The sequence below is a fragment of the Monodon monoceros genome, unplaced genomic scaffold (assembly GCF_005190385.1).
Source record: "Monodon monoceros isolate NGI ecotype Baffin Bay Population unplaced genomic scaffold, NGI_Narwhal_1 Super_Scaffold_12, whole genome shotgun sequence".
Lineage (NCBI taxonomy): Eukaryota > Metazoa > Chordata > Mammalia > Artiodactyla > Monodontidae > Monodon > Monodon monoceros.
In genome coordinates, this window is record NW_021703768.1 from 168,456,743 (window position 1) to 168,474,007 (window position 17,265).

At 41.6% G+C, this 17,265-nt stretch overlaps 1 protein-coding gene across 1 annotated transcript in view; it reads right to left on the minus strand.

The window, feature by feature from the left end:
• Positions 1 to 17,265, minus strand: part of NWD1 (NACHT and WD repeat domain containing 1) — a 72,452-nt gene that overhangs the window by 20,813 nt on the left and 34,374 nt on the right. The window contains 2 exon segments of the mRNA XM_029216889.1: positions 7,579 to 7,850; positions 10,506 to 10,714. Coding sequence (XP_029072722.1) covers positions 7,579 to 7,850; positions 10,506 to 10,714 — 481 coding nt within the window.

Here is a 17,265-nt window from a genome sequence, read left to right on the forward strand (position 1 = left end):
AAAGGGAACACTCTTGCACTGTTGGTGGGAATGTAAATTGATACAGCCACTATGGAGAACAGTACGGAGGTTCCTTAAAAACTAAAAATAGAACTACCATATGACCCAGCAATCCCACTACTGGGCATATACCCTGAGGAAACCATAATTCAAAAAGAGTCATGTACCAAAATGTTCGTTGCAGCTCTATTTACAATAGCCAGGACATGGAAGCAACCTAAGTGTCCATCAACAGTTGAATGGATAAAGAAGATGTGGCACATATACACAATGGAATATTACTCAGCCATAAAAAAAATGAAATTGAGTTATTGGTAGTGAGGTGGATGGACCTAGAGTCTGTCATACAGAGTGAAGTATGTCAGAAAGAGAAAAACAAATACCGTATGCTAACACATATATATGGAATCTAAGGGAAAAAAATAAGGTCATGAAGAACCTGGGGCAAGACAGGAATAAAGACACAGACCTACTAGAGAATGAACTTGAGGATATGGGGAGGGGGAAGGGTAAGCTGTGACAAAGTGAGAGAGTGGCATGGACATATATACACTACCAAACGTAAAATAGATAGCTAGTGAGAAGCAGCTGCATAGCACAGGGAGATCAGCTCGGTGGATTGTGACCACCTAGAGCGGTGGGATAGCGAGGGTGGGAGGGAGGGAGACGCAAGAGGGAAGAGATATGGGAACATACGTATATGTATAACTGATTCGCTTTGTTATACAGCAGAAACTAACACACCATTGTAAAGCAATTATACCCCAATAAAGATGTTAAAAAAAAAAAAAAGAATAGTGTTCTTTCCCAGCTCTGTAGGGGGTCATGGTGACTCGCTGCTCGCTTTGTACTTGTTTATGGGGCCTGTATATCCTTGGTGAACTTTATGTAAAATACCAGCATGTCATTTTGATGTATGATCATTTGTCTCAAAAATGTATATGACTGTTCCTTCGACTTCCAACAGGCAGCACAGTTCTCAGAGCTTTCTGAGAATCTGCTTCCCGGGTTATAATCCTCAGTTTAGCTCGAATAAAATTCCCTTTTTTCTTCTTCACTTGATAGTTAATTGAATTTTCCTCGACAGTGTTATTGCTGATTTTTTCAAAAACGTGATTCTTTTAAAACTTAAAAAAAATTATACTGTATAATTAAAAAAAAAAAAAAAAAGAAATGGCCAGAGCTCCCCACGAGAATCTTTTCACCTTCCCCACCATTCTGCTTTCTCCCTGGAAGGCATCTTTGTCTATGTTTGCTGAGAATCCGTTTGTGTAGGTAAACATTTACACAAGCCTCCTTTCTCCACCATCCCTCGTAGATATTGTTCTGCAAGTTGCTTTTTTCACTTAATGTGTCTGGGGTAGCGGTTCTTAACTGGAGCAAGGGGTGATTTTGTCCCTCCCCGTTGAGAACACTGGGCAACGTCTTAGAGACATTTTTGGTTGTAAAGATAGGGCAGATCCTCTGCATCGAGTGGGCAGTGGCTAGCGATGCTACTGAACACCCTACAACGCATAGGATGGCCCCCAATGGCAAAGAAGGACCTGGCCCCAGCTGTCAATGGCACCCAGGTGTAGCACAGCGCTTAAGAGCATGGATCCTAGAGCCAGACTGCTTGAGTTCAAATCCTGTCTGTGACACTTCCTAGCTGTGTGACCTTAGGCAAATGACTTCATCTCTCTGTGCTTCAGTTTAACGCATCTGTAACATACAGATAATGGCAGCAGCTACATCTTAGCTGTGTTTTGAGGGTTAAATGAGATAATAGGTATAAAAGTCCCTGCAATAGCCCTTAGTACACAGTGAGCACTGTGTGAAAGTTTATTATTTCCACGAAAGTATCTCTAGGCCAGGGGTCGGCAAATTTTCCTGTAATGGGCCAGATAGTAAACACTTTAGACTTTGTGGCCATGTGGTCTCAACTTTGCCATTAGAGCACAAATGCAGCCACAGACCGTATGTAGACAAACGGTGTGGTTATGTGCCAAGACAACGTCATTTATGGACATTAAATTTGGCTTCTATGGAATTTTCACATGTCACAAGATATTCTTCTTTTAAAAATCATTTTTCAACCATTAAAATCAGAAAAACCATTCTCAGCTCATGGGCTGAATAAAAACAGGCAGTGGGCCAGAGTTAGCTGACCACTGCTCAAGACTATCTAATTTTTTATAGTTATGTAATCTTCCATGGTATAACATTTCCTTAATTCACTTAACTATTTTCCCATAGATGGACATTTCAGATCATGTCAATGTTTTGCTATTACACGGAGGGATACTATCCTAAAGGCTGGTCTCATTTTTTTTTTTTGGTACGCGGGCCTCTCACTGTTGTGGCCTCTCCCGTTGCGGAGCACAGGCTCCAGATGCGCAGGCTCAGCGGCCATGGCTCATGGGCCCAGCCGCTCCGCGGCATGTGGGATCTTCCCGGACCGGGGCATGAGACCGCGTCCCCTGTATCGGCAGGCGGACTCTCAACCACTGTGCCACCAGGGAAGCCCAAGGCTGGTCTCATTTTAAGTGAGGGGTATATACCTGAAGATCTCAGATAATACAAAACATGACAGATTTGAGAGGGATTTTCCCCTTGGATGGATGAAGGATGGTAGGTGTTTCTGTCCACCAGCTACAGTGCTGCTGCCACTCACACTAGTGTAAACACAGTCTTCAATTCACCTACCCCCACCCCTCGCTGCGAGATCATAAGATGCTAAATAAATTTTAAATGTGTTTGCATTTTCCCTATTTATGTGCATATTTATGTGCGTATTTCCTAAATGTGCACATAAAATGAGACTGAATACTTTTATAATATTATTTCGTATTTACCTAAGTCAAATTCACATGAAATGAGGCCACACTCTGTTTACATTTGTGTGCACGTGGGCAAGTATTTAAGATGGGGATGTGACTTTTTAATCTTAGACTGCAAGATTTCTCTCCCAAGGGTTTCACCAATCTATACCCCCATGAAGAAGGCAAAGTGCCCAAGAAATGGATTTCCTTTTCACAAAAATACATACTTTTTATGTTCAAAATAAGAGATCTATTACATGCACTTTGCTGAACCAGATAAATTTGGGGAGGTGTTTTTAAAACATTAACATTTAGATAGTAAAATAAAGCTCCCATTCCTGACAAAATCATCATTCCATGCATTAGTCAGTTTCAAAGTTTCACTGAATTGCAATCACTAAAGGCAGGTGGTAGTAGGCTCTCTGGTCTCAAGGTTGGAATTGCCCTATGCAGGCAGCACATGCAACATTAAGTTGTGCTCAGAAGAAATGCACGTGTTTATTTCAGAGCAGGATGGGGTCTATTTACATTTTTTTTTTTTTTTTTGCGGTACGCGGGCCTCTCACTGTTGTGGCCTCTCCCGTTGCGGAGCACAGGCTCTGGACGCACAGGCTCAGCGGCCATGGCTCACGGGCCCAGCTGCTCCGCGGTATGTGGGATCTTCCCGTACCGGGGCACGAACCCGCGTCCCCTGCATCGGCAGGCGGACTCTCAACCACTGCGCCACCAGGGAAGCCCTATTTACATTTTTACCTTGTAGGTTTCATGTTATTTCAACCCCAGGCTCTTGGCTGACATATACATGATCTTCTTTCATAGCTTGCAGGTCTAGAGGCTCTAGCATCTTGAGTTCCACTTGGACTTGAATATTTCAGAGCCAGCTTGGATGAGGAGTGATGGCTGGGTACCACACAGGAACTTTGGTGCAAGACGACTGCTTTTCCCAAGACCAAATAGTTCTAGAGTCTTTGGGTTACCTACTTTTTCAAGCTCTGATTTTCCTAGGACACAGACAGCTTTGAGCTGAGCTTTCTCCTCTAGTTACCGTTTCTGGTGCTCTTCCTTTATTCATTGGACCTTCATCTGGTGTTATATCCCCACAGCCTGAAGAACTTATTTCCAGCATTTCTTTTTTTTTCCCCAGCATTTCTTATAGTGCAGATTTGTTGGAGACAAGTTCTCTCAGCATTTATTTGCCTAAAAATGTCTTTTATTTTGCTTTCAGTTTTGAAGGATAATTTCCCTGTAAATAGGAGTCTAGGTTGACAGGTTTTGGCTTTTTCTTTCAAATTACAGATGCCATTCCTTCCATTGTCTCTGTCCCCATTGTTTTCAATGAGAAATCAGCTGTAGATCTTATCATGGACGACCGTGGTATGTAATGGGTCTTTTTTCCTCTGGCTGCTTTTAATATTTCTCTCTTTACCTTTGGTTTTTGGCAGTTTGATTACGATTGCTGAATTATGGCTTTCTTTCTTTTGACTGGTAGAGAGTGGAGAATTGAGACAGGGAAGGGAAGGCAGCCAATAAATGTGGCTCATCAAGCCAGTTACCAATGCAGGCAAACATAGCTGAGTCCTGCTGGGGATGCTCTGAGAGAGAGTGTAGAGCATGCATCAGAGATGCCCCCACTGAGGGGCCAAGAGCTGGGTGGGGTTCTATGCACCACCTCTATTTCAGGTTGGCTGAGGACTGCTCCCAGGAGCATTAACACAGAGGCCCAGTGTGCTGGTGGGGGGGGGAGAGGAGATAGAAAAAAACCTCAACCAGGTGCAGAGTCACAGGTGTGCAGCTGTAATGTAGGTGCCTGACAACAAGCTTTTTGATTGCTGAGGCAGCCATTTCAAAAGACATCCATCTTGAATAAACATGTTGGCAGCTACTAGCAAAACAACTAGATAAGGAACCAGGATGTCTACCCATGAAGTTTCCTCTTTCAGAAAGCCCTGGAGAACCTAGATAACTGACGACTTGGGGTGACGGCCTTCCCCTTCCTGTGTCCTAATTCCTCCCCATATGTTTTAAATTTGCCAATAAAGAGTGAATCCACAAAATGCTAGACACCCCACCCTCAGACCCCAATAAAGGCAGAGCCCCAAGTCCATGTTTGCTCACTCCCTCTCTCAACTCTCTCTCTCCCCTCAACTTCACTGTGTGGCCCTTGGGCATGCTATTCACCTTCCTCAAAGTTCCCTGATGGTTTCTTGCTGAAGTGCATCCTGTGATCATAAGAAGAGCCACAAGAGCCAGTCCAGTCATAAATAGGGGCTCCGTGGGAGAAATGTGTGTAGAGCCCCCTATGAGTGATGTGTGCCCAGACAAGCACCATAGGCATTCCTAACTGAGGGCACTGCCATCAGTAGGCTTGGGACTGACAGAATAGTCTTCAGAACTGAGGGGATCGGGATGGGGCACCAAAGGTGAGTTATATAGGGAGAAATCTGAGTTAACTAGCACCATGTTTCCAATTCACTCCAGTGTTATCTTAGCATACCCACCCCACCCCTGCTGGTTGGAAGCCTGAACAAGTGCCCATCTGTCCATCTCTTGTTGTGGCCCTGGATGTAGGTGCCATGTTCCCTCTCCCCATTTTACAGATGAGGAAACTGAGGCTCAAAGAAGGGTTGAGTAGCCCAAGAATACAACTAGGTAAAGGCAGGAGTGGGATTTTCTTTTCTGTTTTTTTTTTGTTTTTGTTTGTTTGTTTATTGAAATATAGTTGATTTACAATGTTATGTTAGTTTCTGGTGTACAGCAAAGTGACTGTTTTATATATATATATTCTTTTCCATTTTTCATATACTTTTCCATTATGGCTTATTACAGGATATTGAATATAGTTCCCTGTGCTATACAGTAGGACCTTGTTGTTTATCTATTTTATATGTAGTAGTTTGTATCTGCTAATCCCAAACTCCTAATTTAGCCCTCTCCCCACCTCCTTTCCCCTTTGCTAACTATAAGTTTGTTTTTTACATCTGAGAGTCTGTTTCTGTTTTGTAAATAATTCATTTGTATCATATTTTAGATTCCACATATAAGTGTTATCATATGGTATTTACCTTTCCCTTTCTGGCTTACTTCACTTAGTATGATAATCTCTAGGTCCATCCATGTTGCTGCAAATGGCATTATTTCAATCTTTTTTTTTTTTTTTTTGCGGTACGCGGGCCTCTCTCACTGTTGTGGCCTCTCCCGTTGCGGAGCACAGGCTCCGGATGCACAGGCTCAGCGGCCATGGCTCACGGGCCCAGCCACTCCGTGGCATGTGGGATCTTCCCGGACCGGGGCACGAACCCGTGTCCCCTGCATCAGCAGGCAGACTCTCAACCGCTGCGCCACCAGGGAAGCCCTATTTCATTCTTTTTATGGCTGAGTAGTATTCCATTGTATATATATGCCATATCTTCTTCATCATTCATCTGTTGATGGACACTTAGGTTGCTTCCATGTCTTGGCTATTGTAAAGAGTGCTGTAATGAACACTGAGGTGCATGTATTTTTTTGAATTAGAGTTTTCTCTGGATTTATGCCCAGGAGTGGGATTGCTGTATCATATGGCAACTCTAGTTTTAGTTTTTTAAGGAACCTCCGTACTGTTTTCCATAGTGGCTGCACCAATTTTCATTCAGGACTAGGATTTTCAAACTCAAGTGTGTCTGACCCTAAAGTCCAAGTTCCTTGCTAGGCTGAAGGATATTACTGAGGACAATCAGTGAATGAAGGAGTAAAGGGATGCAACCGAGAGGCCTAATGAAAGGGCTGGGGATGTCCTCCACGATCATGTTTGGTGCCTTGATTGCTCAGGGAGGCTACAAGGCATGAGGTCCAGAAATGTGGAGCTTTGGGATGATTCTTTAGAGGCCATATTCCTCCCTTCCTCAAACTCTCACTTCCTCAACAGGACATACAAGACCATCTGCGATCCATTTCCACGCCACCTCTCTTTTCCCTACAACACCAGGCATGTTCCTACTTTCCCACCATGATATCCCCTATTCTCCTCGTCTTCCCTTATTCATCTTGGAAATCCTTCTTCTTCTGAGGCTCCCCCCACCCCGGAGGGAAGCCTTCCCAGACTGCCTCTTTCAGAAGTATTTGTTCCTTCCCCCAACCAAGAACACACTATTTCTACCTCTACTGAAAACAGACCCTGTTACTCTGTGTCACTATAAGTCATTGGCAAACCTGGCTCCCTCCCTAGATTGAGTTCCTTGAGGATGTGGCTGGACTCTTATACTTCTACAGCCCCTCCAATGCCTGGAAAGCTGCCCTTGTTCCTCCACCTACGACTTCTGTACAACTCACTCTTGGTGCCCCATCCATATCTCCTCAGCATACTCCTCTATTCCTGAAGGCTGCTCACCACACACCTGCAACTCTGCACTGGGTTGTTTTTTCTGACCCTATCCTTCCACACACTTGGCCTCTGTGTTAATGTTCCTGGGAGCAGCCCTCACCTAACCACTGATGGAGCTGGTGGATAGAACCCCAGCTCCTGGCCCCTCAGCAGGGACAGTTCTGATGCACATTCTATACTTCCTCCCAGATCATCCCCAGCAGGATTGAGCACCAACAATCCCCCACACTGGCCAGCCCCCAGGAGACACCAAGAGATGTTTCCTGGACTGCGCTGAATTGCAGATCCCTAGAATGAAGAAGCCCAGTGTCATTTATTAAAAGATCAAAGGTGAGATGGTTTCTCCCAACTTCTAGGCCATCTGAGCATTTTGGAGCTGAATTAATGTTGGCATCCTATTCAGTCAAGTTGCTTACCAAAGAGATGGAGCCCTTGCTGGACCCGGTCACCATCTTTCTTTGTTTGTGGACTGAGACCCCACAGGTAATTGTTTCTTCTTTGGTGCTGGACAAATGTTGCTTCCTTTGCAGTGTTCCTGTGGCTGAACTCCACAGACTGACCACGTCACCCTGCGACACCATCAACAGCGTGGCCCTGGAAGCCAGCACTGCCGTGTACACCCAGGGGTCAGAGGCATCCCCCAGGATATGGAAAATCAGCTCTTCAGTTTCCAGATTCCAAGCATTGGTCTAAAGGAATGATGAAAAGAAAGAGCCATGTCAGAGGGAGACCTAGTCTGCAAGTTTTCCAGAGCCGAATGCAAGACCTCTTCTTTTTTTTTTTTGTCATTGCAATTAAAAATTTTTTTTATCTTTGTACAATTTTGTAAAGTTCCTTTCCTTTACAGTTATTACAAAATATTGGCTATATTAAGACCTATTTTTTTTTTATAGTTCATGCATCTTATCGTCGACACTCTGTCAGTTTTTAAAAAAGGAGTGGGGAAGGGGGAGGGATCCTGGATTGGATCTTGGAATGGCACAAGGACGTTCATGAAAAAATGGATAAAATCCAAATAAATCCTGGAACTGAGTTGATAGTAATTGTCAATATTAATGTCTTAGTTTTGACAAATGTACACTGGTTATATAAGATGTTGACTTTGGAGAAGGCTGGAACAAGGCCATACGGGAACGCTCTCTACTATCTTTATAGCTTTTCCATAAATCTAAAATTGTTCTAAAATGAAAAGTTTTAAAAATAGAAGAACAGTCAGCTATGCCATGTGCCTATATGTTCATTCCAAGTAACTGCCGATTAATAATTAAAGAGGTTTCATTTTTAACCTTACCCCCCAAAGTACCTTTTTATCAGCAGTAATCATTTAAATAGTAAACATTTCCCATTAATTTTATCTGTGGGACTTACACTAAAGAAATAAGGAGAGATACACACAAAGATATACGTACAAGGAAAGTTACCTCAGCTATTTGAAAGTGCAAAGAAATGGAAACAACCTACACGTCCAGTAATGAGGGATTAGCTAAACAAACTACAGCAGAGCCATGCAACGGAATCTTATGAAATCACTAATCATGCTGTTTTTGAAGAATGTTTAAGGTTATGGGCAAAAATAGCTTTATAAAACTGCTTAGGGACTTCCCTGGTGGCACAGTGTTTAAGAATCCACCTGCCAATGCAGGGGACATGGGTGCGATCCCTCGTCTGGGAAGATCCCACATGCCTCAGAGCAACTAAGCCCATGTGCCACAACTACTGAGCCTGCGCTCTAGAGCACACACGCCACAACTACTGAGTCCGCACCTAGAGCCTGTGCTCCACAGTAAGAGAAACCACCGCAGTGAGAAGCCTGCACACTGCAACGAAGAATAGCCCCCACTCTCCACTGCTAGAGAAATCCCTCGCACAGCAATGAAGACCCAATGCAGTCAAAAATAAATAAATTTATTTATTTTAAAAAACTGTGTATATGGTTTTATCCCCATTTTGTTTCATACACACATGCACGTGTGCATACACACACATGCACCACGTAAAGCAAAATCATGTAAATGTTAATAATGGTAATGTTTGTAATTATTTATTATACATTATTTCTTTACTGTATTTTCCAAACTTTTGCTGATAACAAAGCTGATTTCTATAATCAGTCTTGAAATCAACCCACACTTCTGTAATATTTAAGCCTATATTGTCCAGTAAAACTATAATGCAAGCCACACATGACTTTATATTTTTTATTAGCCACCTTAAAAAAGGTAAAAAGAAACAAGTGATATCAATTTCAATGATATACTTTATTTAACCCGGTATATCCAAATGTTATCATTTCAACATGTAATCGATATAAAATTATTATTGAAATATTTTACTTTTCTTTATGATACTGAGTCTTTGAAATCCACTGTGTGTTTTATACTTACAGCACATCTCAATTTGGAATAGCCACATTTCAAGTGCTCAATAACCACATCTAGCTGGTGGTTCTCCACTTTGGACAGCATAGTTTGTAAGCTACCAATATTACTTACATTAACAACAATCAATTACTAATAAAATAGAATAATAGCTATTAATTGTTTGTTGCTTACAATGTACCCAACACTATGAAGGGTGTTTTACATTCATTATCTCATGAGGTAGAGGAAGAATTGAGGCAGAGAGGTGAGGTGATACAATCAAGATTACTCAGCTTGCAAAGAAGTCAACTGGGACTTAGATACAGATTTGGCCCATGCCTTTAATTGCTAAGCTTTAACCCATTATTCTGTTGTGTGTTTCTATTCATAAAATGATCAGATTATAGAGTTATGATTGACAAGATGGAATAACACAGCAGAAAACATATTGTTTTCAGATGCATGTGGAACATTTACCAAGAAAGAGCATTTCAATAAATTTGAAAGGATTCACATAATGCAAATGGAATTATATTAGGAAAAAAATAAGAGAACACTATCTGGGAACCTCTCAAATATTTGGAAATGAATATCACACTGCTAAATAGCCCATAGATCAAAGAAGAAATCAAAAGGGAAATGCTAAAAATATTTTGAACTGAATGTAAATGATAATATAACATATCAAAGTTCATGGGATGTAGGTAAAGCAGTACTCAGAGGGAAATTTATAGCACTAAAGACATGACTACATTAAAAAATGGTGAAAGGTCTTAACCCTTAGGATCAGAAAGATCTATCAAGATCATCTAATCCAACTATAAGTTTTGAAGCCCTTTATGGCACCCTCTCAAGTAGTTGTGTACCTCTGTTTACAGTCCCCCTGTCCCATATCAGGGAGACCCTCCTTATATAAACACCATATGCCATCTTTGACTGCTCTGGTCTCAGCTTTACTTTGCAAACAGGGCAAGTGTTTGTTACCTTTGAGTTAGATGCTGAATACACAACCTTCTTTGCTTCATCCACATGAAGGCTCGAGATCTGAGGTTCAGTGGGAACTTCTGAGCCTCCATCCCAAATGGTGAATTTCTCCTGGTCAGAGAGTAAGTTTCACAAGCACAGGGTGTGATCCTTCGAGGTAGAGATGGCAAGCGATCCTTTGGCAAACACTTTCACACACCTCACCTCTCCTGCAGCAGGCCAGGGTGGAGGATAGTATATTAGCTGGGAACATTTTGACCTTCCAACTACCATAACCTCTGCTGGCTTAGAAATTCCCTGGTTTCCCAAAGGAAAGATGGATAGATTAGAACATATCCAAATTACAAACAATGGAATGTGGCAAAGCTAAACTGAGTGTAACAACTGGTTGGGATTAAATCAATTGCCCAAATGTTGAATCTGTATTAAATAGAGATCATTGAAATGTATAAAAGGTTATCATCATCCAGGGAGTATTTAAAATTAATAAACAAAAAGTAAACCAAAATAAAATTATAAGAGAAGATTTCATACTCCTGGAGAGATAGTTTTCTAAGGAGAACAAAATTTGGAAGACATAAAGGGGAAAAATTGACAAACTGGATTACATAAAAGTGTAAAATTTCAGGAGGATAAATTTGAAAGGCATATGACACATTAGGAGGAAATATTTGCAGTATATAACAGATAAATGGAGACCCTCTTTAATAAACAAAGAGTTCTTACAAATAAGCAACAGAAACGCAAACAACTTACAAATTGGACAAGTCATATAACAAGAGATTTACAGAAATAGTACAAGTGGACAATAAACATTTGAAAATGATGTTCAATCTCACTAGAAGTCACAAAATGCAACATGAAATACCAATATCATTATTATCCATAGTATTGGCAAAAACTATGAATTAATTGCTGGAGTGCTGGCAAAGGTACAAGAAATCAGTTAATCTCATACCATGCTGATGGGAGTATAAGTTGATATAAATTTGCAGAAGGGTAATTTGGTGACATTTATTAAAAGTTAAAATGTGCAATATCTTGGTTTTGATAATATACTATAGTTATGTAAGACATTGCTAGCCTGGAAAGGTAGATAAAAGGTACACAGGAATTCTCTGTACTATTTCAGCAACTTTCTCTGAGTCTACAGTTAATTTTAGAATAAAAAGCTAAGAAAAAGAGGGGAAAAGGAACAACGTGCATACAATTTGACTCAGAAATCCCACTTCCAGGAATGTGTCTTACAGAAATAATAGCATAAGTGTGTGAAGATGGAGAAGGACTTTAAATGCAACACTGTCTGTGTAAAAAGAAAACTGAGGGCTTCCCTGGTGGCGCAGTGGTTGAGCGTCCGCCTGCCGATGCAGAGGACGTGGGTTCGTGCCCCGGTCTGGGAAGATCCCACATGCCGCGGCGCGGCTAGGCCCGTGAGGCATGGCCGCTAAGCCCGCACGTCTGGAGCCTGTGCTCCGCAATGGGAGAAGCCACAACAGTGAGAGGCCCGCGTACCGCAAAAAAAAAAAAAAAAGAAAGAAAAAGAAAACGGAAAACAACCTGTCTATGAAAAGGGAGTTGGTTAAGTAATATGGTACATCCATGTAAAGAATATTAGGCAGGCATTAAAAATAATAAAATGGATATATACATACACCTAATAATAATTATTATTACAACAGCCAATACTTAGTGTTTTCTGTGTGCCAAACATAGTTGTAAGTGGTTAACATGCATTAAACTCTTTTAATCTCATGACAGCTCGTGAGGTACTATTGTTATCCCATTGTATAGACGGGGAAACTGAGCCACAGCTGAGTACAGTAACTTATCCAAAGCCACATGGCTAATAAGTAATGGAGGTAGGATCTCAGCTTGGAGTCCAGGCTCTCAATCACCACAAAACATTGTTACAACCTACTGCAACAAAAGCAAGTTGCAACCCAGTATATAAAACAGCATGATGTAATTTTTGACAAAAGCTCAAAGGACAGAGCTATGTCTGCATAAACCTAGAGAAAAATTGCTAACGGCATATAACAGACTGTCTGCACTGATCACTTCCCGGGGGACACTGAAGGGTGAGGGGAGAGTAAAGGAAGGGAATTTTACTTTAGAATTCATATGCCAGCAGTATTAGGGGTGATTTTTATTTCTTAAAATTGTGGTATTTTTCAACCAAAATTTCTATAAATAGTAATGCTTTATAATATATCCCCATACATAGGATACTATATCACTGCTAAAGTGAATTAGAGATGTATACATGATATGGAAAGAGGCAAAATCTGTGATGTTAACTAAAAAAAAAAAAAGACCATGGTTATATATAGTCATATAAGCTTGTGCAACCTGGTTATTGGAGATATATATATATATATATGCAGTTGTAAAGAGATGGTCAGTAACACACCATTTCCATCACATGGATATAACAGCCAAGAAGAGAGATAAGAGTAGAGTGTGGTAAAATATTTAGAAAGTGATGAGCTTTGAGTATGTATTACCTTGTTTTAATATAATCTATTTAATTGTATGTTTCTATAATTTAATGTTTAAGAATGACTGTGTTTGGACATAGAGAACAGACTTGTGGTTGCCAAGGGGGAGAGAGAAGTTGGGGAGGGATGGACTGGGAGTTTGGGGTTAGTAGATGCAAACTTACATACAGAATGGATAAACAACAAGGTCTTACTGTATAGCACAGGGAACTATATTCAATATACTGGGATAAACCATGATGGAAAAGAATACAAAAAAGAATGTATATAGGGCTTCCCTGGTGGCGCAGTGGATGAGAGTCCGCCTGTCGATGCAGGGGACACGGGTTCGTGCCCTGGTCCGGGAAGATCCCACATGCCGCGGAGCGGCTGGGCCCGTGAGCCATGGCCGCTGGGCCTGCGCGTCCGGAGCCTGTGCTCCGCAACGGGAGAGGCCCGCGTACCGAAAAAAATAAATAAATAAAATAAAAATAAAAATAAAAGAATGTATATATGTGTATAACTGAGTTACTTTGCTGTACAGCAGAAATTAACACAACATTGTAAATATACTATACTTCAATAAAAAAAAATTAAAAAAAAAGAATGGTTGTGTTTGACAATCACCTCACCAAATTCTTGAAAATTTCAGACAGCTCTCACAAGCCAGTACCAACCACCTCCAGCCTGCTGTCACAGGATCGGAAACTTTCACTTCCCCTATTATGTAGGTCTAAAATACTTTTTTAGTAAATTGATTATTGAGCTTTTCTGATTACAAATAATAAGAGTTTGAGGACTTTAAAAACTGAATCAAGGTCACCATTGGTAAATGGGCTCAGGTCTTGAAGAGATGGCTCTCACACACAGATACAGAGATTGAATAGACCTCTAGGAAAATAGCTATCCTAATGATGATAAAATAGAGGGAATCTTATTTGACAGGTACTCTGTCAGTATCCACCCCACTCCAACCCCTCAGACAAAAAGAGTAAAATGAAAACATGTAATGCTGGGAGCTTTGGGGTTGGAGAGTGTTTTAATCTGTTACAATCTGTTTGGAAAGCAATAAGATAACACTTCTCAAAACCCATAAGAATGTTCATACCTTTCAATTCAAGAATACCACTCACTAGAAATACTCAGCAGAACGGAAAAATATTGGCAAGTGTAAAAACAGATTCATCCCAGTGTTATCCAAAGAGCAGATAGGGCTTCCCTGGTGGCACAGTGGTTGAGAGTCCGCCTGCCGATGCAGGGGACACGGGTTCGTGCCCCGGTCCGGGAAGATCCCACATGCCGTGGAGCGGCTGGGCCCGTGAGCCATGGCCGCTGAGCCTGCGCGTCCGGAGCCTGTGCTCCACAACGGGAGAGGCCACAACAGTGAGAGGCCAGCGTACCACAAAAAAAAACAGAAACAAAAACAAATAGCAGATAACTAGAAATAGCCTAAATAGCCCCAAAAAAATTTTAAATAGTTTAATAAATTCTGGAACACGATCTATCGAGAGAAATGAAATAATTTTGGTGCAGTTAAGCATTATAAAGATTCAGTGAATCACAGCAGCATTATTCATAACAGCCCCAAACTGGGAACAGTGTAAATGTCCTTCAAGTGATGAATGGATTAAAACCTCTGTTCGTTCCATGCAACGGAATACGGCTCAGCAATGCAAAGGAAAAACTAACCATACATGTAACAATACAGATGAACTCAAACAATGTTATGTGGAGTGAAAGAAGTCCCACGCCAAAGACCACATGCTATACAATTTCATTTATATGAAATGTCCAGAAAATACAAACCTGTAGACTCAGAAAGCATATGGTGGTTACCATGGGGCTGGGGGTGGGAAGAGGGATGGACTGCAAAGGGGGCAGGAGGGATCTCCTTAGGGTGATGGAAAGTGCTACAGCAGGATTACGGTGATGGTGGCACAATTTGATAAATTTACTACAAAATCATTGACTATATGTTTAAAACACGTGTATTGTATGGTATGTAAATTATACCTCAATAAAGTTGTTTTTAAAAAGATTCCATGAAAACAAAAGAATGCTTATGGCAAAATGTTGAGGAAAAAATAATAAAACCATGTACATACTGAGATTGCAATCATGTAATATTTTAACATCTTTATTGAGATATAATTCACAAGCATAAAATTCACCTATTCACGTACAACTGTACAACAGTATAATTCACTGTTCTGGGAAATGAACGTTCCCAGAGTTGTGCAACCATCACCACAGGCTAGGTTTAGAGTATTTTCATAACCTCAAAAACTGTCACTCCCTCCCTTTTCTCTCCTTATCATTTAAACCATCTTAAATTGTATAATCAGTGATACTAGTACATTCACGATGTTGTGCAAACGTCACCTCTATCAGATTCCAGAACATTTTTGTCACCCAAAAAGGAAACCCCGTCCCCATTAGCAGTCTCTCTCCATCCCCCTTCCACCAGCCCCTGACAACCACTAAACTGCTTTCTGTCTCTCCAGATTTACCTGTTGCAGACATTTCATATAAATGAATCACATACAGTGCAGTCTTTTGCGAGTGGCTTCTTTCATTTGATACAGTATCCTAAGCTCCAGCCTTACAGCTTCCTTGCTGCTCTATCAATGTTCCAACCTCATCTTCTCAGGGTCTTTGCACTGGTTGTTTCCCACACCTGGGATGCTCTACCCTTCTGCCCTTTGCACACTTATTCATAGCCTTTGTATCTTGGCTGAGTGTCCCTGCTCAGAGAAATCCTTTCCCTAACTGCCCTAAGTCAGTCACTTTGGTTATTGTAGCTCATGACACCCTGTTTTCCTCATTACACTTATTGCAATTTGTAACTACACTTTTGTCCGGCTTGCCTTCTCAAATACATGGATCTGACTCAGGGCCGGGATCAGGGTGAGGCAAGTAAGGCACTTACCTCTGGTGCAAAGTTTAAGGAGGTACCAAATGGCTGAGTTTTCCTTTTGCCTCTCTCTTCAGTATGGATTACACAGCACTATTACTCATCCTGTCTTTAAGACAGGTTGATGTTTATTCATCGTGGATTGTTTTGCATTAATTTTTTGATTTTTAAAAGCATTTTTAAAAATTACATTTGCAGGACTTTCCGCAGTGGTTAAGAATCCGTCCTGCAATGCAGGGGACGCCAGTTTGATCCCTGGTCAGGGAACTAAGATCCCACATGCGGCGGGGCAACTAAAGCTCGCGCGCCACAACTAATGAGCCCACATGCTCTGGAGCCTGTGCGCTACAACTAGAGAAAAGCCCATGCATTGCAAGGAAGAGCCCGTGCGCCGAAACGAAAGGTCCCGCGTGCTGCAACTAAGACCCAATGCAGCCAATAAATAAATAAATAAATAAATGCATTCGGGAATTCCCCAGCGGTCCAGTGGTTAAGACTCCATGCTTCCGCTGCAGGGGGCATGGGTTTGATCCCTGGCTGGGGAACTAAGACCCTGCATGCTGTGTGGCACGGCCAAAGCAAAATAAATAAATAAAAAATAAACACATTGCATTGAAATATTATCATGATGACCAAGTTTTTTTTTTAACTTTGGGATGCTCCTAAATTTTACACCCAAGGAGTGTGCCTCACTCTCCTTACCCGAGTTTCGGCCCCAATCTGTCTCTCTTCAGCCTCAGATCAGGGCCTGGTACACAGTAAGCACTCACTAATTGTTGGAATGAACCAACCACAGCTGTGATGGTTTTGTAGAAATGAAAACGTTACTTAGGCTCTGAGAGACTGTGGTAGACAAATTGCATAAATGACCACAATCCTTTACCCTCCAAGATCTATACCTTGTGCAGTGTGACTTTGCTCCTCCCATCAAGAGATGAAGCCAATTTCCCTACCCATTGATTCTGGATTGTTCTTGGGACTTCCTTTGGCCAATAGAATGTGAAGGGGTGCCAGTTCCAAGGCCAGTTCCAGGCCTTCAGAGACCTTGTACACTTCTGCTTGCCCTCTTGAAACCCTGCCTCTGCCCAGGCTCACCAGCTGGAGGATGAGAGATCATGTGGAACAGAGTTGAGTTGTCTCAGCTAAGAACGTCCTGAACCAGCCAGCTTCCAGACACCCCATAACTGACTACATATGCATGAGCAAGCCTGGCTGAGACCAGAAGAGCTGCCTGGCTGAGCCCAGCCTGAATTGCCCAGTCACAGAGGTGAGCTAAATAAACAGCTATTGTTTGAAGCTACTCTGTTTGGGGTGGGTTTTGTTTTTTCTTTTTCATATTCTTTTCCATTATGGTTTATCACAGGATATT